General features: G+C 35.6%; 1 protein-coding gene across 1 annotated transcript in view; it reads right to left on the bottom strand.

The window, feature by feature from the left end:
• The window catches only part of sema3e (sema domain, immunoglobulin domain (Ig), short basic domain, secreted, (semaphorin) 3E), a 34,416-nt gene extending 20,472 nt beyond the window's left edge, over nucleotides 1–13,944 (bottom strand). The window contains exons 1-4 of the mRNA XM_067389203.1: nucleotides 13,792–13,944; nucleotides 12,167–12,226; nucleotides 11,912–12,031; nucleotides 1,071–1,167 (exon numbers count right to left, since the gene is read on the bottom strand). Coding sequence (XP_067245304.1) covers nucleotides 1,071–1,167; nucleotides 11,912–12,031; nucleotides 12,167–12,226; nucleotides 13,792–13,887 — 373 coding nt within the window. The 5' untranslated portion in view covers nucleotides 13,888–13,944. The remainder of the gene's footprint in view (nucleotides 1–1,070; nucleotides 1,168–11,911; nucleotides 12,032–12,166; nucleotides 12,227–13,791) is intronic.
• Between the last annotated feature and the right edge of the window lie 7,115 nt (nucleotides 13,945–21,059).

Below are 21,059 nucleotides of genomic sequence, written 5' to 3'. Positions count from 1 at the left end.
TGTTTTTTTAAAGTGATAGTTCACCCAAAAATGAAAATTCTGTGATACTTTACTCACCCCCAAGTTGTTCCAAACCTGTATGAATTTCTTTCTTCTGCTGAGCACAAAAGAAGATATTTTAAAGAATATCAGTAACCAAACAGTTGATGGGCCTCATTGACTTTTATAGTATTTTTTTTCCATACTATGGAAGTCAGTGGGGCCCTGGGCCTGTTTGGTTACCCATATTCTTCAAAATATCTTCTAGTGTGTTCAGCAGAAGAAATAAATTCATACAGGTTTGGAACAACTTGAGGGTGAGTAAATGATGACTTTTGGGTGATTTTTGGGTGAACTATCCCTTTAATTTAAGCAGTTTTCAATGTATAACGTTATTAAATATCATTTAATATCGTTCTTAAATCAGTTCAGTAATGATATGATTTCACAACAGTAGGCGTATACCTCAACATTTACAGACAATGGTTGCTAAACACTAATGCATAATAGTTTTGGTATTCATTTTGTCATACATTTAGATACCACTAGGTGGCACTGCAGACACTAGTAAATAATTGCCTCCCTTTCACCAGTGTGAGTAATACATCCAATAAGTCAAAAAGTAATGATCTACAGGGGCAGGGCAATATCAATTTAGCATCTAAACATTCTTTATAATGAACGATCCTGATGCTGGTGCCGACTGGGAGAGACTAAATTAATAGTCCAGCTGAATAAAGTCTGCAGCTGCTCTCAGAAAGGAAGTCATCAAATTCATCTCTCAATCAGACCCCTGTCGCCATGTGAATGAGCGCTCTGAAGAATTCGAGCTGAAGTGTGTTATGAAGAGCTTTTGTGCTCAGTGGCCCCTGGCTCAGAATGCACTCTATTTCCTTTCAAAACTCGAGAACACACACATTCTGAACATCACGCTGAAAAGGAGAAGGGGGAAGCTACACATAAATAAAGAAATTATGGGATGAAAGATATTTGGCTGTAAACGAAAGGAGGGCAAAGAGAGAGAATATTAAATAGATTAAAAGATGGAGGATTGAAGGAGACTGAAGCTGCAAGAATGGATGAATGCTTACGGTACACAGTGGACACTGAAGGGCTGTTGGGATGGAATGGGCATCTTCCTTTGCCACTCTCTATGTGATCAGACTCCAAACTGAACTCTCGTTCCTGCTAGAACACACACACAAACACACACACACACAGGTTTACCATGTTATGTGGACTAGCTTGGTAATTTCAAAATACTAAATGTAACATAAAAAGCATATGTAAAAGTCATACACACACACTATTGTTTAACCCTTTCATGCATAGAGGTCACAACAGTGGACAGCTATTTACAAAGCATTTTCTTACATATGCATGCATGGGTTTTGATGGCATAGTTGCACATCAACATCTACAGTGGACCCTAGTGCATCATCCTATACATTGCAACCAAGTGGCAAGCTGTTGTATGTCTATTTCCCCCCCCCTCCAAACCAAGAAATTTCAAGTTGCTCCAGAATATCCATCCATTCCTTCTATCCTAGGAGACTCTTGCAGGTAAAAAAAAAAAATGTTCCAAGTATTGATTTTAGATTGGCAGAAAATTCTGATTAATCATCTGTCCACTATAGTGGACATCATGCATCAATAGCTATATTTCAGCTCCAGTTCATACTATTACTGTGACTGTTGTTTTTGAAAATACTTTATCTGCAGAAACTTTTTTGACTGTAAATAAATGTATTTGTTATTAGAATGTAATTTGTATTAACATCAAAAAAGTAATGATTATGTAATGTATGTGACTTGTAATGCATTACTTAACTCGTTACATCAAAAAAAGTAATCTGATTATGTAATGCACATTTTTTATACTTTACTCATAACGTCAAAAAGTAATCTGATTATGTAATGCATGTTACTTGTAATACATTACTTTTTAGATCAAAAAGAAAATTGTTTACATAATACGTTGCTTGTAATGCACTACTTTACTAGATAAAGAAATCTGTTTACGTAATGCATGTTACTTGTAATGCATTACTTTATTCGTTAGATCAAAAAGTAATCCGATTACATAATGCACATTACTTGTAATGAATCACTTGTTAGATCAAAAAGTAATCTGACTACATAATGCATGTTACTTGTAATGCATTACTCATTAGATAAAGTAATCTGATTACATAATGCACATTACTTGTAATGCATTACTTGTTAGATCAAAAAGTAATCTGATTACATAAAGCATGTAATGCATTACTTGTAACATCAAAAAAGTAATCTGATTTTGGAATGCACATTACTTTTAATGCATTACTTTACTAGTTAGATAAAGAAATCTGTTTACGTAATGCATGTTACTTGTAATGCACTACTTTACTCATTAGATCAAAAAGTAATCTGATTACATAATGCACATTACTTGTCGTGCATTACTTGTTAGATCAAAAAGTAATCTGATTACATGATGCATGTTACTTGTAATGCATTACTTTACTAGTTAGGTAAAAAAATTAATCTGTTTACGTAATGCATGTTACTTGTAATGCATTACTTTACTCATTAGATCAAAAAGTAATCTGATTACATAATGCACATTACTTGTAATCAGATTACTTTTTGATCTAACAATTAATGCATTACAAGTAATGTGCATTATGTAATCAGATTACTTTTTGATCTAATGAGTAAAGTAATGCATTACAAGTAACATGCATTACGTAAACAGATTAATTTTTTTACCTAACTAGTAAAGTAATGCATTACAAGTAACATGCATCATGTAATCAGATTACTTTTTGATCTAACAAGTAATGCATTACAAGTAATGTGCATTATGTAATCAGATTACTTTTTATCTAATAATGCATTACAAGTAACATGCATCATGTAATCAGATTACTTTTTGATCTAACAATTAATGCATTACATGATGCATGTTACTTGTAATGCATTATTAGATAAAAAGTAATCTGATTACATAATGCACATTACTTGTAATGCATTACTTGTTAGAACAAAAAGTAATCTGATTACATAATTCATGTAATGCATTACTTGTTAGAACAAAAAGTAATCTGATTACATGATGCATGTTACTTGTAATGCATTACTCATTAAATAAAAAAGTAATCTGTTTACATAATGCACATTACTTGTAATGCATTATTTGTTAGAACAAAAAGTAATCTGATTACATAATTCATGTAATGCATTACTTGTAACATCAAAAAAGTAATCTGATTTTGCAATGCACATTACTTTTAATGCATTACTTTACTCATTAGATCAAAAAGTAATCCGATTACATAATGCATGTTACTTGTAATGGATTACTTGCAACATCAAAAAAAGTATTCTGATTACGTTGTACATGTTACTTGTAATGCGTTACCCCCAACACTGCACATTTCAGATGAGATTGAAAGCGCTCCTCTGAGAAAACCTAGCGATCAGGTGTTATGTTATAAATGTGTCCATCTTGAACATAATCAGAATTATCAGCTAATAAGGGTAAACTGACATACTGTGGTACAGTAGATGGAGCATCTGAATTGGGTTACCACAGTTTTACCTTGACAGGTTATAAAGATCTCTGATATCAGAACATAAGGACATATCAATTTGATAATTTTTGCTGAATAAAAGTATTAATTTCTCAAATGATCTTTTTCTCATGACATTATCCCCACTTAAAATATCATCTGGTCACCTAGCATATATAATATTTTGTATACTGGTCCCCTCTAGGTTCTAAAAACCTAACAAGCAAGAGGTGGTAAACCAATTTCAACAGAAAGATCATGCTGGTCGACTAACTCCAGTAGTTTTGCTGCATGGCAAACAGCAAGGAAAGACATGCTGGTCTAAGCTGGTATTTTCAGAAGGGTAGACAAAATAGAAATCTGAAACTGCAGTTCTTAGAAATGCAGCAAGAAGAAGAAAAAAACAACACAGCAAATAATCAATCAGCCTTTGGGCAATTTGTATCATTGAGTATAATGTATTAACACATCAGTATCATTGTATATTACAGTGGCTTTCCATCATAAAACATACAGGCCTTCACTGCATTTCCTGCAATCTCAGGGGAAATATACCATCCAGGTAAAGCAATGGAGGGTAAAATGAGATTTGAATGCCCACATCCAAGTCCTTCCCCACATGAAAAGCCCTTTGAAGAATCACATTCTCTCTACCGTTACTGCAAAGCTCACTTTAACCAGAAGGTGACAGTATAAGCTGTACAACATGTGTCACAAAACAGGCTTTCACAAGCTTGATTTATGTGTTCTCACACTGTGTGATCCTGGAGAAACAAACACCAGACATGTAACACCATTCCATCCATCATTTCCTGTCTTTAGATCATTCTTCTACTCTTTCAGCAGGTAGACATTTTTTTTTTTCGATCATTCGCTCCTCTAACTTCATACAAAACTGGAATGGAAATAAATCCTTAGCCAAAACCATAACTTCAGTTTCATTTTATGAAGCGTGCCGTTACATGGGAGAATTATGAGTATAAATCATAAAAGTTGGCTGTGGTCTATGTAGGGTATATGCAGAGGGGCCGTAAGGTCTTTTGTAAAGGTACAAATCTTACTTAACACAGTCTTGTGATCACTAGACCGATGGCATCAGCCCTCGTGGCCAACACACATGGTTGTGCGTGTGCGTATCTGCTTGTTTAAGCAGATGATGTGCCTGAAGTAACATTTGTGGCATAGATGAGATGAAATAGTATGAGATTCACATGATAATCAGCACACCTTAAGGCTGATGAAGTCATGCACATACACAAACTCACATGCACACCTTGTGGGTGGACACATGGTTCAGATTTGAATGAGGTTTAGCGATTGTGTTGCGTATAGTTAGGACGGCTGAAATGTTAGGTGAGAGTTCACCTGAAACTGACAGCTGCAGAATACCGAAACTGAGTGTTGGTGGAATTACTAGTATGTGAAGGTCTGGTCCAAAACCAAGTGAGCTGCCTATGCCTTTTAAGCATGATTGTATCTTCCCTTGACACTGAGGGGGCATTTACACAATACCGTTTTCTGAAAACTTTTTATATGTTTTGGCCGTTCGTTTACATGACAATGATGTTTTAGGAGCCTGAAAACACAAACTTTTGAAAACAGGGTTCAAAGTGCACGTTTTTGAAAAAGATACCGTTATCGTCTTTGTGTAAACTACAAAAAAGCATATTCATGAAAACGGTGACGTTATGTGCATGCGTATTATGCGTTCAGACTATAGGTGCATAGTTTTTCTTTACAATGTGACATCGCCAACTACTGGCCTGGCATGCATAATACACCATTTTTAATCGTTTTGCGGATCCATATGAACGAAGTGTGTCGGACTACATCCCACAACAACAACAAACCACGGCCCTACAAATTACACCCCCTACTACAAGTTATGCCCACGACAAATATTTCCCTTACAAATATGTGACCCTAGATCACAAAACCAGTCATAAGTCACATGGATATATTTGTAGCCAACAATATATTGTATGGGTCAAAATTATTGATTTTTCTTTTATGGCAAAAATCATTAGGATATTAAGTAAATATCATGTTCCATGAAGACATTTTGTAAATTTCCTACCGTTTTCCTACCGATGGCGGATTTTGTTTTTCTTTCAAAAATGTATTTTTGTGAGTGGATATGCATTGCTAAGGACATACTTTGGACAACTTTAAAGGCGATTTTCTCAATATTTAGATTTTTTTTGCACCCTCAGATTCCAGATTTTCAGATAGTTGTAAGTTGATAGTTGCCAAATATTGTCCTATACTAACAAACCATATATCAATGGAAAGATTATTTATTCAGTGATGATGATGTATAAATCTCAATTTCAAAAAAATTGACCCTTATGGTTTTGTGGTCCAGGGTCATACATATTTAAATACATGTTTCAAGTTTTAAGAAATGACACTGAAAGTATATTTTAGTTTACCATAAATGCTAAAAAAAAAAAAGTTATTTTTGAAATTAAATTTAGAGGTGTACTTAAACTTTTTTGGTTAAAAATTATCAAAAATCAATTATTGCAAGTACATATCCAGCCAGTGTTCAAAACTATCTCTTTGCCTCAGCCCGATTCACAACGGTAAGCTTGTAATCATTTTTAATTTGAGTGGTACTGATAGGTTTCCATGGGAAATACGAGTTTGCCTTTGCGTCAATACGTCAAGTCTGTATACATAAAAAAGAAGTCCCAGACGATGCAGGTGGCAGATCATTTGAAGACTCTTTTACAGCAGCTTTAATAATTAAGCTTGTTATTTTGATGGTGGATTGTAACCAAGAATGGTAAAGACGACCATCATCATTGACAATTACTAATCACCAAGTAGTAAAAAAGACTTCGGACTGCAGAGTGGCTAACAGCAAAAAAGGGAATGCGACCAGGCCTGTGCGAAAACAAGAATAAAAATATCGTCAGGGCTTTTGAAAGGTGCCCTGAAATCTGTTTTGAATGGACGCAGAGATTGCTTTTTTTCTGCTGTACAGGTAAGACAGGTAGATAATGATAATTAAATAACACTAATACACACTAAATACACATAGTCACGCAATGTTGATGTTGTTAACATTAACAATTTGAGAACAAAGTATAACAATAATAATAATTTGCACAGTTTGATGTGATGAGCTAACTTTTGGTCAGAACAAAAGTGGCAGACATGTTACTTTTTCAGATGACATTTTCCGGTGAAACGTATTATTTTGGTCGTACTTCCAAGACGTAGTATCTGTACAGTATCCACACCAGTGCGGTGACTGACAGCCCAAACATTCTCCTCAAAACATTAGATTCATCAGCGCTGAGGAGTCGTGCCGATGCACAACCCAGGTAAAATGAAAATTCCAATTTCCAATTGCAATGGCGACAAAGAGGCAAAACTTACAGACTGCAGCATTTAAAGTTCAGTGAATCGCATTTATTTAAAGTCTTCCTGTACCTCAAACAGTAAACTAGAGCATCATCAATGGGAAGGTCATGGGTTCTATTCCCAGGAAAACCAAGAACTGATCTAATCGGATACAATGTACAATAGGTCGTTTGCATAAGTGTCTGCCAAATGTAGGCTAAATGTTAATATAAATTTTAACTACAACAGATTTTAATTTAACTGTGATTAACATGCAACACATTTTTATTATGTTATGTTACATGTTATGTTATATGTTATGTTATATTAGGACACTCAATAGGTTTTAAAACAGAGTTTTATGTATTTATTCTGGCAAGGTGTTAATAATGTGGGTGCATTAGTATACAGTATAAGTATGTGTAAATCCCATGAGAAAACACAGGGTTTTGGTGAAAGAGAAGACAGTGGAAGGAACGGTGTGCTGTGATGTGTCAGGTGAAGTGCGTATGGGCGCAAAGGGCTGGAACGGTGCTTAGATTCCTGATGTTAGGGAAGGAATGTGTGCAGGGGCGTTCGCCTGCATGTACATGTACGCTCCTCTCACCCGCTCTCCCTCCAGTTCTGGTCTGTGTCTCTGTAGCTTTATCAGTCTTTCCTGTCATCATAGCTACATCTGCATCATGTCATCCCCGCACTCCAGGGCCGAGTGTGTGTATAATTGTGCAGGTACCTGTATCCATCTTTGTCGTATTGTGTATATATGAATGCAAAGACCATCTCTTATGTGCACAGATGCATATGTGCCTCGTATGCATCTCATTAATGTCTCTGAGTGTTTAGGGGATAGCTGTTCAGACTGAGGCGTGTGCTGGCGGCCTGCAGCTCAGTGCTGGAGTTATCAGGCACCCCGCTGAAGCCTGTCTCCTCTAATTAAACCCGCTCTGATCTCCTGCCTATGGCTCCCACAACGCCCGTGGCTCTCTCCTTCACCTCTGCCGGAGGGTCAGGGAGCCAGAAGTGCTTCCTATTCCCAGCCAGGAGTTCTGATCTCTGAACTTGGTTAAGATAAAAAGCGGGAATGAGGTGAGAAAGGAATTCTAGGGACTTCTATGATTTCTGTGATGTGGAAAATGCAGACGGAGCCATGGAATCTAAAAGAATGTCATGGATGAATAAATCAAAAGTAGGGTTGTGAATATTAAACTGCAAAAGACTATGTAAATATGAAGTCTGAGTGATCTGTGTGAACGAACGGTGCGGTTACATCTATAGTGCATACTTAAGCACAGGTTACACTTGTGGTGTTTTTGAACTGTTTTTGAAGTCCTCTCTCTCTCTCTCTCTCTCTCTCTCTCTCTCTCTCTCTCTCTCTCTCTCTCTCTCTCTCTCTCTCTCTCTCTCTCTCTCTCTCTATATATATATATATATATATATATATGATGACACTTGACATGAACTTCATCTTCAGAGCTGCTTTGAGAGTCACTTCATGAGCATTTCACCATTTTACTTGAGAAATATATCATATACCTTACACACAGAAACTCAAAGGTCGTCACGACAACCCGTCAAAATAAAAATTAAGTATTAACTTGAAGAAATTGTGACAGAACTATATTACTAATTTATAGTAAAATGTACTTCTCAAAGTATTAGTAATAATAATAATAATAAAATTATTAAAACTGATTTTTTTTAAGGAATAAATCTCAAATTTTCTTCCATGTTTTAATTTTAGCAGTAAACCTCTGTTGTGCAGCACTTTGTCTGCCAAAAATAAATAAAAACAGATATTGTTAAATTTTGTTTGATTATATTTTAAAAGCTTACTTAAATGGTTAATGTTTTATGCCTTAATTTTATTTCCATAAAAAATTTGTCTTAATCATAATTTTAGCAAAAAATAAAACTGAAAACACGAAATTCCTTACAATTTTAATCCAATTAATTAGACATGCTTTTTGATTATTTAAAGTTAATTAAACCATTAAATAGAATCCAGAAAAAGAATTTGAAGAAAATAAAATGAAATTTGAAAAAAAAAAAAAATATTTCATATGGCCCGCAAAATTAAATTTTTGTTAAACTTTAAATAAATTGAGCATGATTTTAATTAATTAGACATGCTTTTTGATTACTAATATTTAAATGTAAACATTAAAACAGAGAAAAAAATTAAACTGAATTTGGGAGAAAAAAAATTATAATGCCTTAGAATTCTCTGTCCTTAAACCTGCAAAAGATTGAGAAGTAGAGAGAAAGAAAGACAGCAGGCTGACTGCCATGATGTGGCACAGGAACAAATCCAGATTCCCTCTTTCCTTTAAATAAACATCTCCTCTTTGCTCTTTTCTTCTAGCCTGTTCCTTCAAATAAAGCTCACTTCTCTGTGATTAGCCGCTCTGTAATTTGACTGAGGCTCTCCTGGGAGGATGGAGATGTTTGTTTTCGCTTGTCTGGATGTTTGGTTGGAGATTTTAATAGAGTAAGAATGATAAAACATCCCGCCACACACACTAAAACAAACTCTGTCTATCTCTCAGGAGACCAGGCTGCTGAAGTGTTAAAGTCGCTTCAGAAAGAAAGTGCTGCCAGAACTACTTTCTGTAACTTTTACATTAGTATTGATGGGATTTTGCCTCCTCATTAGAGAGATAGTGGAGAGAATGACAGGAAATTGTTGGGGAGAGAGAGAAGTGATCAAGGCTCAAACCTACAACACCCGTATGAGCAAATTAAAAGAATGTGAATGTTTAGCATACAAAAATGGGATGTACTGTATATACAAATAATCATTTGTTTTTACAGCCAATAGAAAGGCAGATTTGATGCACTAATTTTTTTCCCCGCAATGACAAAGTTTAACTGCCGGTTAAATCACCGGTTTCTATAGAAACAGTCAGACGCGCGCCTCCAAAAAGACGCGCGTTTAGGTCTGCGCATGCACATTAGCTTGATCCAGCCTGAAAAATACAGTTTTTTTGTCATGATTGGAGCGTTTAGAAACACAATTTATGAGCCGGTTGTTGTTAGATTTCATTGGTGATTTCAAATATGAAATTTAATTGTAAGGTTGGCGAACAGTTTTGGAGAATTTAATGTTTCCCCATTCAAAGAGATTGCATAATGCCCATGATGCCCGAGAGGCGTTTCAAAAGATGGCCGCTGAGTGAAATGACTTGTCTTAAAGGACTTTGACGTCTAGAAAAACACTGTGTTGTTTCATTCAAACATTATGGACCATGGTAAGCAAACTATGGGACAAAAGGAGAAATAAAACGAGGATCAATATTGGTGCACCGTTTTCGAGATGGCAAGAGCTTTGCGACAAACTTCGACTTGAAAGAGACGCCGCTCGTGCACGTTATTAGACAGGTAAGACACATAAGACAAATCAATGTTTTATAGCTCAATGTTAGAATATCATCAGTATGGTATTCTAATGTTGATCTACCTTACTGCTTACTGTCTCATACAGCCAACAAACTGATACATAGAATAACATTATGACTTTCAACACACTCAAATGCAGTTTAGTATGATAGTGTAACTTTAGACCAAGTGAAACAGTGCTGCGTTACCTCACAATTTTATTTCGTCAAAAAAATGTACCTGTATTAGTAGTAGTTCAAGTAGTTTGGTAGAACAAAATGTCTTCATTCCTTTATATCCCCTAGGACAGTGTGGCACTGATATCTGTCTCTCATTAGTAATCGCGTCCATGATTCACGGCCATAAACATTATTTCCCCATAAACATTATTAGATCCATTGGCATGATGACAAGTTCCATGAGTCCACGCACATTCAATGCGTCATCAATCTATGCCTTTGTTATTGTTTTGAAGAGGTTAGTGATCCCTAGCGGCAAAAAAATACAGATTGTGCCTTTAATGAAAACCATTTTTAATAATTTTAGTTTGTTTAGTTAACACTTCTGTGGACATAAAATAGACAAAAAAGTACAAATTAACAAAGCTTGATATTGATGTACTGATATTAGCAGGTTAGCCTCATGCAAAGCATGAACCTTCAACTTTTCCACACAGCAGTGAAGATGTAGGTCGCATTCTTTAATCTGTGCTTCTAAACCACCAGATTTGTAACATTCCTTAAATGATAATACAATTCCACATGCTTTTAAGTATTTTTTCCCTTCTAACTGCAAACTGCGAACTTCCAGCAAGCTGAATACTAGCCATTGTGTTATCAAACAGCCTTATAAACTGAAATGTGCTTCTAAACTTCACGGTGACACACAGCATCTGGATCTTTTTACAATCAAAGATTTCAGAACTGAAAACACGATCAATGTTTTAGTGTCTTAAGATGTTAAATGCTTTAACTTGTTACCACTCTGACTGGTTTCAATTATCGCAAGAGTCTCTGCATGATTCCACCATGTGTGGAACCCAGTGAGAGTGACCGTCACAAACTACAGGGGTAGTTTCCAGTACAGTCTCTGGTGACAAACAACAGCACAACATTGGACACAATTCATCTGTGAGTCACCTCACATTCCTCAGAAGACAAACAGGACCTCCTCAAGAATTGTTTTCCATAATGGAAGTCAAAAAGTGGACAGAAGGCCAAGGCAACAACGGAGCATTTTCAGCGACCTCAGTCTACTTCCGATACAATAAAAACCTTCAAAGATGCTGTGGTCACTGAGGAATCTCTGAGACTTTGTTGTCAACAACTGTGACTCACATCATGGTTATAAAACATGTCAATGTAATTTTGTTTGTTCACCTTCTAACTTCCACCTAACAAGGTTTCAATGATAAAAGAAGCCACAGTGTTGCTATGTTTTCCAATAAAAATATTTACTTAGATTTTATATAACTATGTAACTATATAACTATGGAGCCCCGTGGCCACGATTTACTAATTTGTTTAATTTACTAACCAATGAGGTACATTCTTGTGTGTCACACAGCAAGTTTGAGCTTTTGGAAGAGCTTTGTTATCTTACAAACTTTTCATTGCTCAAGATTTTTTTTTTTTATAGTATATAAGATTTACCTGTGTTCCCTGACCCACTCTGATATAGGCACACACTGGGCTGAAGGCTCCAGTTCCACATGCTAACAGGTGGGTGCTGTTATAATGCTGCACCAGCTTAATGTAGTTTGCACACTCCGGCTAAGAGAGAGAGAGACAAAGAGAAAGAGATAAATAAAAGCTTTAAGAATGTTTTTTTAACACATTTCATCAAACATTGTAGTCATGTAAAAGGATACTACTGTGTCACATATACAGAATGTATAACAGATTTACCTTCTCTCTGCCCTGCATTAAACAATCCTCCACCTGATCTTCAGAGCTCGCCCAATGAATCTAAAACAAAGACAGGCGGATTGGTTCTGGTAATGTTGTTCTGGCACAGAAATGCTCTTACTCTACTTGGCTAAATACTATCACAGTTATATTTTCTGACCTGTGGTCTTTTTTCCGGGGTCAGGGGTTTGATTACCAGGGAATGCATGAACTGACAAAATGTAGCTATACCTTGCAATGTAAGTCGCTATGGATAAATAAGTTTTCCAAATGCATAAATATAAACATAAATTCCAAGTCCTCTACAGTTGAATTGTAGCTCTTTATAACCCACTAATTATAATCCTGGCTTTATTATAATTATATAACAGGCTTTTCCAAGTTCAATAAACATTTTTTTTTCTACTTGAAACCTTCTACTTTTTTACACCTGAAGAAATGAAAAGTACTTTTAACACATTTGTTTAAAATCATGTGCATAACAAGACTCATTAAAATGATTGCATTTGGTGTAATCATGACGGGCACCATACTGGGATCACATGACCAGCTGTATACTATCAGTAAAACTGAATTTTTACTGTCTTTGACAAATGACAGATCGGAAGACATTCAATTGCAATTTAAAATCGTATGGAAGCTTGTGAATTAACAAACCATATGTGTATGCAGAATTTTAAGGTAAAAAATATTTGTGCACTAAATCGTTATAAACATCATTTCTGTAAAATGTGTGGTTATGAATTATTATGTCCATAATGACTGTTTTATACATAACTATTTATGTTGATCGGTGGTCATTTGGTTTGTGTGGATACAGTATATTCATTCATTTTACCATAGTGAATAAGCAGAGGGTAACAGCTGCTTCACAACAATTTTGAAAGTTCCATACGACTGCCACTAGGGGAATTCGTATGCAATAAGACACTTTAGTTTGGAATTAATTTACACACGCATCCGTGTTTGTATTTCTACCAAGTCTTTTGTGTGCTGCTGTCGAATTGTCTTGAGCCAAGGATTCAGATAAAAAAAGAATTTTGTTTCTAGCCCTTGCGGTTCAAAAGCTATTAGCATAAATATGAGTGCAATTTTGGATTTGGTGGTGGCGCTAAAGAGACTGAGTTAGAAACTCCAAAATTGCTGTGGTTAAATTTCAGACTGTCCTCTATCTGTGTGCCAAATTTCATAACTTTCCTTCAAGTGGTTCTATGGGCTGCCACAGACTTCCAGAGCGGAAGAAGAAGAATAAGAAGAAGAAAAACGGCAATGATTACAATAGGTGCCTACGCATCTTCAGTGCTTGGCCCCTAATTAACAGTTTCAGTGCAACAACTGAAAAACGAGCACAAGGATTTGTGAATGTCCATAAATTGTAGGGAAGCAGATGGTTGCAATCCTATTCTGTGTTCTATTTGCTTGAGTGCTGATTTTATTTATTTAATAAGTATGTGTGTAGTTATGCTGAGATTGATTTAGCAACAGACGTAAATTGATTTGCGCAACTTACACTCAAGAGCCAAATGAGCTGATAAACTGTACCACACATGCACACACACACACACTCAGATGACAATGCTGGACAGACATGTTGCCTGAGAACGTGTATGCAAATATGCATGTACCTCTTTGTGAGGGGCAGTGATGCGCTCCAGATTGAGAGAGTACAGGATGTCTTTTCCACCAACGATTAGCCTTTCCTGAGTCTCGTCCAGGAACATACTGTAGTGCTGCAGACGCCCCTCTCCGGCCTGGAACAGCCATGTCCTGTTCAGCTCCCATAACTCTTCAAGCACACAAACAATTAGAAAGTATATTTTAGTGATGCTTTCTCATGCAAAATTTACGACATGGATTGTAGGTGGTTGCCAGGGTGTTGCTAAAGTATTCTGAATTTTGGTTTTAGAATAATTCAATGAGGATCCTAGAGTATGCTATTGTGTGTGGTCACCAGGGTGATGCTATGCAGTTATATAAAAATATATATTTGCTAGGGTTTTATCGCCTATTTTATCATCTTTCAGGTAATAATGCTACACTCTAAAAATGCTGGGTTAAAAACAACCCAAGTTGGGTTGAAAATGGACAAACCCAGTGATTGGGTTGTTTTAACCCAGCGGTTGGATTAAATGTTTGCCTAAACTGCTGGGTTGTTTTATTTAACTCAACTTTGTTTAAAAATTACTGTATTTGCTTGCTTAAAATGAACCAAAAATTGTGGGAAATTAACATTTATTAATATGTTAAATAAATGAACATATTAAAGGGTTAGTTCACCCAAAAATTAAAATTCTGTCATTTATTACTTACCTTCATGCCGTTCCACACCCGTAAGACCTTTGTTAATCTTCAGAACAGAAATTAAGATATTTTAGTTGAAATACGATAGCTCCGTGAGGCCTCCATAGGGAGCAATGAACACTTCCTCTCTCAAGATCCATAAAGGTACTAAAAACATATTTAAATCTGCTCATGTGAGTTCAGTGGTTCAATATTAATATTATAAAGCGACGAGAATATTTTTGAAGCGCCAAAAAAACAAAATAATGACTTATTTAGTGATGGCCGATTTCAAAACACTGCTTCATGAAGCATCAGAGCATAAATGAATCAGTGTGTCAAATCATGATTCAGATCGCGTGTCAAACTGCCAACGGCTGAAATCACGTGACTTTGGCGCTCCGAACAGCAGATTCGACACACTGATTCATCTCCGATGCTTCCTAAAGCATTGTTTGAAATCAGTCATCACTAAATGGCGCTCCAAAAATATTCTTGTCACTTTATAATATTAATATTGAGCCACTGTACTCACATGAACCGATTTAAATATGTTTTTAGTACCTTTATGGATCTTGAGAGAGGAAGTGTCCATTGCTCCCTATGGAGGCCTCACAGAGCTATCGGATTTCAACTAAAATATCTTAATTTGTGGTCTGAAGATGAATGAAGGTCTTACGGGTGTGGAACGGCATGAGGGTGAGTAATAAATGACAGAATTTTCATTTTTGGGTGAACTAACCCTTTAATAAGTTTAATGAATAACAATTAAACAATAAACATTTAATAAATTGCTTCCTAATAATGTTCACCTTTTCATTATTTTATTGCCTCTAGTAATTATGTGTCTGCACAGCAAAATCTCCAGAGTTAAATCAGCTCTGCTCAGAGTACATATGGACCCTCTTTAAATAGTGTTAAAATAACACTAAAGCAGAGTTAAAGTTAGAGATAATTAAGCAATTAATTAAATAATGATTGTGCATTAGTGATGAACACCTGCTGTTAACATGCAGAATCACTGAAGAATTTAATTATCTTAATTATCTCATTAACTTCAGTGTTACTTGCTTCAGTGTTACTTTAACACTATTTAGAAGGGACCATATGTACTCCGAGCAGAGTTGATTTAACTCGGGGGATTTTACTGTGTGATATTTAATTCCAACCTATTTTGGGTTCATTTTAAGCCAGCCATATAGTAATTTTTAAACAATAGTTGGGTTAAATAAAACTGCACATGCTGGGCAAACATTTAACCAAACAGCTCGGTTAAAACAACCATTTGTCCATTTTAAACCCAACTTGGGTTGTTTTTAACCCAGCATTTTTTAGTGTATGCTTGACTGTTTAGAAAAGTATTAGTACAACTCCCCTTAATCCACATGATTTTACGCACCATTCATATCCAAATCACAAACTGCGTAGGATGAGTTGTGCACCAAACTTTAATACTATAATACTGAATTTATTAGTGAAGCTGGTTTGACAAAGAAGTCTAGCTAATTAAGATGTCCACCCAAAAATAAAAATTCTGCTATCATGTCCTCAAAACAGGCAAAAAAGCCCCATAAAAGCACCATGTGCACAAGAATCCAAGACTTCTAAAGGGCATAAGATAGTTTTGTTATATATAGTTTTGTTATTCACAGGCCATTTTGCGAATTAATCAGTCAGATTATTTTCAATTAATTTGTTGATCCCCTTCACAAATCATCATGATTTGAGGGTTTTTAGTAGGGATAAGAGGATGTACACTACTGTTTAAAAGTTTGGGGTTGGTAAGATTTTAAAATGTTTTTTTTAAGAAGTCTCTTATGCTCACCAAGGTTGCATTTATTTGATTAAAAAACATCAATACTGGAGATACTATTACAATTTCAAATAATTGATTTCTAATTTAATACATTTAAAAAAAGAAATTTATTCCTGTGATGTTAAAGCTGAATTTTCAGCATCATTACTTCAGTCTCAGTGTCACATGATCTTTCAGATATCATTGTGATATGCTGATTTGGTGCTCAAGAAACATGCTTTATTATTATCAATGTTGAAAATAGTTGTGCTGCTTAATATTTTGTGGAAACTTTAATGTTTTTTTTTTTTTTCCTCAGGATTCTTTGAATAGAAAGTTCAAAAGAACAGCATTTATTTGAAACATTATCATTATAATTAACATTATAAATGTCTCTATCATAATTTTTTATCAATTTAATATGTCCTTGCTGAATAAAAGAAAAAAAAAAAGTAAAACTTTCTGACCCCAAATTTTTAAACTATAGTGTACATTGAACCATTATAAAGCTCATCATGCCAATCTCTTTGTTACTCCTTTGAATTTCTTTCCACCACAGAGTGAAGTCAGGCAGCTGGAACAGGATTAAACAAACCGCATATATGACCAAAATCAGACAAAGATGCACTGCTTCAGTGAATCGTGATATGAAAGAAATTGGATTATATGATTAATCAAAGTATGCAGTGTCAATGACTTATGACAGATTTCCTGAGTACGTTTGCATGTGTGTTGGGTTGCTCCATAGGGAGTTGCCTTCGTAATGGTCTTGACCTTCTGATTTATTCAGCGTGTGTGAGTTGGCCCTCCAGTCATACACACCCAATGACAAAATGTGTTTTTCATTTTAAATGCTCTCTGGTTGCTTTCGACTGAAAAATGGCAGCCTCCCAACATACACAGATGTAGGCAGATCCATTGATAAGTGGATACATACATATATACCACTGGATGCTGGTTGAGTTCAGTGACACATTAATAAAAAAAATAAATAAAATTGTAAAAAAAGAAATATATTAAAAGGACAATTTAGCAGAAAATGAATCATTCTGTCATTACTTTAATGTAATTTCCAAACCCCTATAACTTTCTTTCATTTATTAAATGTGTATTATATTGACCACTCTTTTTAATATAATGGAAGTGCACAAGACAAAAAGCACCATAAAAATGGTTGATATGAAGCCATAATGAAACCTACTGTAATTGAAGGAGCTAATACTGTAGCTCACTGGAAGGGAAAATCACCAATGCTATCATATCACTTCAGAGGAGTATGTAGTTTGAGTCATATGCACTGTTTTTGTGTCCTTTTAGAAGCTTAAAATCTTCAGTCCCCATTAATTGATTATACTTACGTGGACCAAATTTTCTCCTTTTGTGTTCCACAAAAGAAAGAAAATCAAAGAAGTTTGGAATGAAATGAGGGGGAGTCTATTTCAATTTTGTATATAGGCCTACTAATTCTTTAAATGAGCCACTTAGAAAGTTGAAGGGCAAAAGCATGTATGGAAAGAAGATAAGGGAAGTAGACAGACAGATACGGGATAAAAACTGGATTACTGAAATGATAGCGAGAGGGATAAAGAGACATAAAAAAAGTGGAAAGAGAAAGACAAGGTCAAAGACAGACATTTAATGTGTGAGACTTTGATCAAATTTTAGTGTCTGAGAGCAGCTCTTCTGAAAGACACTCAATGTGTCTTTAATTATGTTTATGAGTCTTTCAGTTAACAGAACTGCCTTGGGATACTCAAAAAAAAACATGAAAACAAGTAACGCTTACACAGTCACACAACCACAGTTTTCAGGTTCATTTAAAAGTCAATCTAATACCTCACTCTGCTGTTTTGCAGATACAGTGGGGTCTAAAAGTCTATATGAATAATTTCCTGTTCCCTAACCATATATAAATAAGGCAAAATAACAAACATATTGCATGAAGAATTTCGTATTTCATTCACTCATTAATTCAAGGTCTCAGCCCTATTGATATTTAGCTATTGACTTGTCGTTTAGTTTTATTTATGTTCAATGTATGAAATCAATTCCACTCTGCCTCGTTCATGAAGACAAATGAGAGAGAGAAAGAAAGAAAGAGAGAAAGAGAGAAAGAAAGAAAGAAAGAAAGAAAGAAAGAAAGAAAGAAAGAAAGAAAGAAAGAAAGAAAGAAAGAAAGAGAAAAAGAAAGAAAGAGAAAGAAAGAAAGGGCATACGGCATCATAATGTTTATAAAGAGACCTTGTATCTAGAACAAACAGCAAATTGTCCCAACACAGGCCAAAAACTAATCCTGAAAGCCCCCAGAGGCAATGAGAATTTTAACCCCTCACTGTTACTAACCCGATGCCCTTGACTGGGCAAGGGTCGTGCTATTAGCCTCTTCAGTCGAGGGGTTGGGGAGAAATCAGGCTGAAAAATAGAACCATTCATCTGCTATAATAAATAAAAAATGTAGTGTAGTGGGAAAATGTGAAAAAAAAAAAAACGTGGTTCAATCATGACAACTCTTGGAAGATTTTTAGCATGGTAATGGATATGTCAATGTTAATGTATTTGGTCTTGGTTGAATAGATCTGCTACGCTGCTGCTGTAGATTATTTCTGTTGTTGTAGATTATTGCTGTTGCTGATTATCTCTACTTCTGAAGAGCAAGTACAGGATCTTGCTACTGCCAATACATATGCCGATACGCTGCTGCGAGTAAAACATAGTGCAGTTGCACAAATAGCATATCATTAATCCATAGCAGATCTATACAGGTGGAGCTGGGGAAGGTGGAGGGTTTTAGAGGAACTCTAAAGCACACTGCAAACTACTATAATCAATGTAACCAGCCATTTAAATGTGTGAGCGACAAGCTCATTGGCTGTAGAAGTGACATGGACCAATCAGCTTGTACCAAGTAGTTCATGCTGTAATTATCATCAGCTTGCGTTAAGGACCCATCAGCCTGTGCTTTCTAGAGTTTCATGACTGAACTTTGTATTTCTTGTTATTTTGTCTGTAATAGAAAAGTAATTTTAATTGACAAAGAAAAAGTAATTGTTAAACAATGATTTTTGTGTATGTTACCGACGGCAACATATTTGTTCATTCAGATTTGTAAGTGAAAGTACTTTTTATGGGTGCCTCTATGATTTTAAGACAGGAAGTGACTGCACTTGCTCGCAGGGAACACTGTCAATCCCATTCTTAGACCTGTCAGCTAATAAAATTGAAAAAGCAGTTATTGAAAGGGAAATGACCCAAACCCGCTCTAATCCAAATCCCCATGTGCTGAATGGGCTGTATTTCACCGTAAGCCAAACTAAAGACCTGTTTCCTCTGCCTAAGGCATCTGAACCTCAGCCGGGGCGAGCAGGTCTAAGGAAGTGCCGGTTCTCCCTAAAGAGGACTTTGGAGGGCTGAAGATTCAGATTTAAAGAGAGCTGATAGGCTGATTGCGGATGTGGACGTCTACTCCCTTTGCTGAGGGGCTATCGGCTATCGGAGATAGGAAAGTGCTTTCATCCTGGGAAGGAAAAGAGCTTCCTTCATTCATCTGTCACTGTGAGTTCTCCGTCTTTTGTCTAACAGGAAAGGTCATTTTGTAGACCCTCTGATGGATGAACTTTTCATAAATCATATTTTTCTCACTTTTATTAACAGGGGTCCATTTTATTTTATTCAACAAGACTTTAAAGGAGGCAGTAAGCCAAAACAAATTACTATAAAAAGTTCTGATTCTGAACAGAGAAGACTGAGAGACTTTGTTTAAGAGAGACTCTGTCCTCTAACACAGCATACTGACTGTGTTAACCTGTTAACCCTAGTAATTATCGTAAGGGTTATCCTGTATTTGGAAATATGATCTTTGCCTTCTTCCAGACAGACTGCATGTCTAGGCTACATATCCTTCACAAGTACAGCTCTGTATAATGGAATCAGTACATTTAATATTTATAGCTTACTAATGAAAATAAATAAATAACCAACCAAAGTCAATGAGGAATCTAAATGCTGCCCTTTATTACAATAAATCAATACATGTTGAACTTTAAATTCCCTAGCTCACAAATAAAATAAAATCTGAAAATAAAATAAAAATCTAAGAAATACATTACTTCACATTACTTGCATCACAGTTACGCACTTTCTCTCAAAATTCTCAATGCCATAAAACAATAACCTTGGCCTTTTTGTAATTCTAATTTCCAATAATGGTTCTTGTTTGATTCTCGTTACTGTAATATATATATATATATATATATATATATGCACAAACCCGATTCCAAAAAAGTTGGGACACTGTACAAATTGTGAATAAAAAAGGAATGCAATCATTTACAAATCTCATAAACTTATATTTTATTCACAATAGAATATAGATAACATCAAATGTTGAAAGTGAGGAACAGCTGGAGGACCAATTTGCAACTTATTAGGTCAATTGGCTTGATTGGGTATAAAAAGAGCCTCTCAGAGTGGCAGTGTCTCTCAGAAGTCAAGATGGGCAGAGGATCACCAATTCCCCCAATGCTGCGGTGAAAAATAGTGGAGCAATATCAGAAAGCAGTTTCTCAGAGAAAAATTGCAAAGAGTTTGAAGTTATCATCATCTACAGTGCATAATATCATCCAAAGATTCAGAGAATCTGGAACAATCTCTGTGCGTAAGGGTCAAGGCTGGAAAACCATACTGGATGCCCATGATCTTCGGGCCCTTAGACGGCACTGCATCACATACAGGAATGCTACTGTAATGGAAATCACAACGTGGGCTCAGGAATACTTCCAGAAAACATTGTCGGTGAACACAATCCACCGTGCCATTCGC

This window comes from Chanodichthys erythropterus, chromosome 7, assembly GCF_024489055.1.
Source record: "Chanodichthys erythropterus isolate Z2021 chromosome 7, ASM2448905v1, whole genome shotgun sequence".
Lineage (NCBI taxonomy): Eukaryota > Metazoa > Chordata > Actinopteri > Cypriniformes > Xenocyprididae > Chanodichthys > Chanodichthys erythropterus.
The sequence above is the reverse complement of the archived record's forward strand: the minus strand, read 5'-3'. Positions and strand labels throughout refer to the sequence as shown.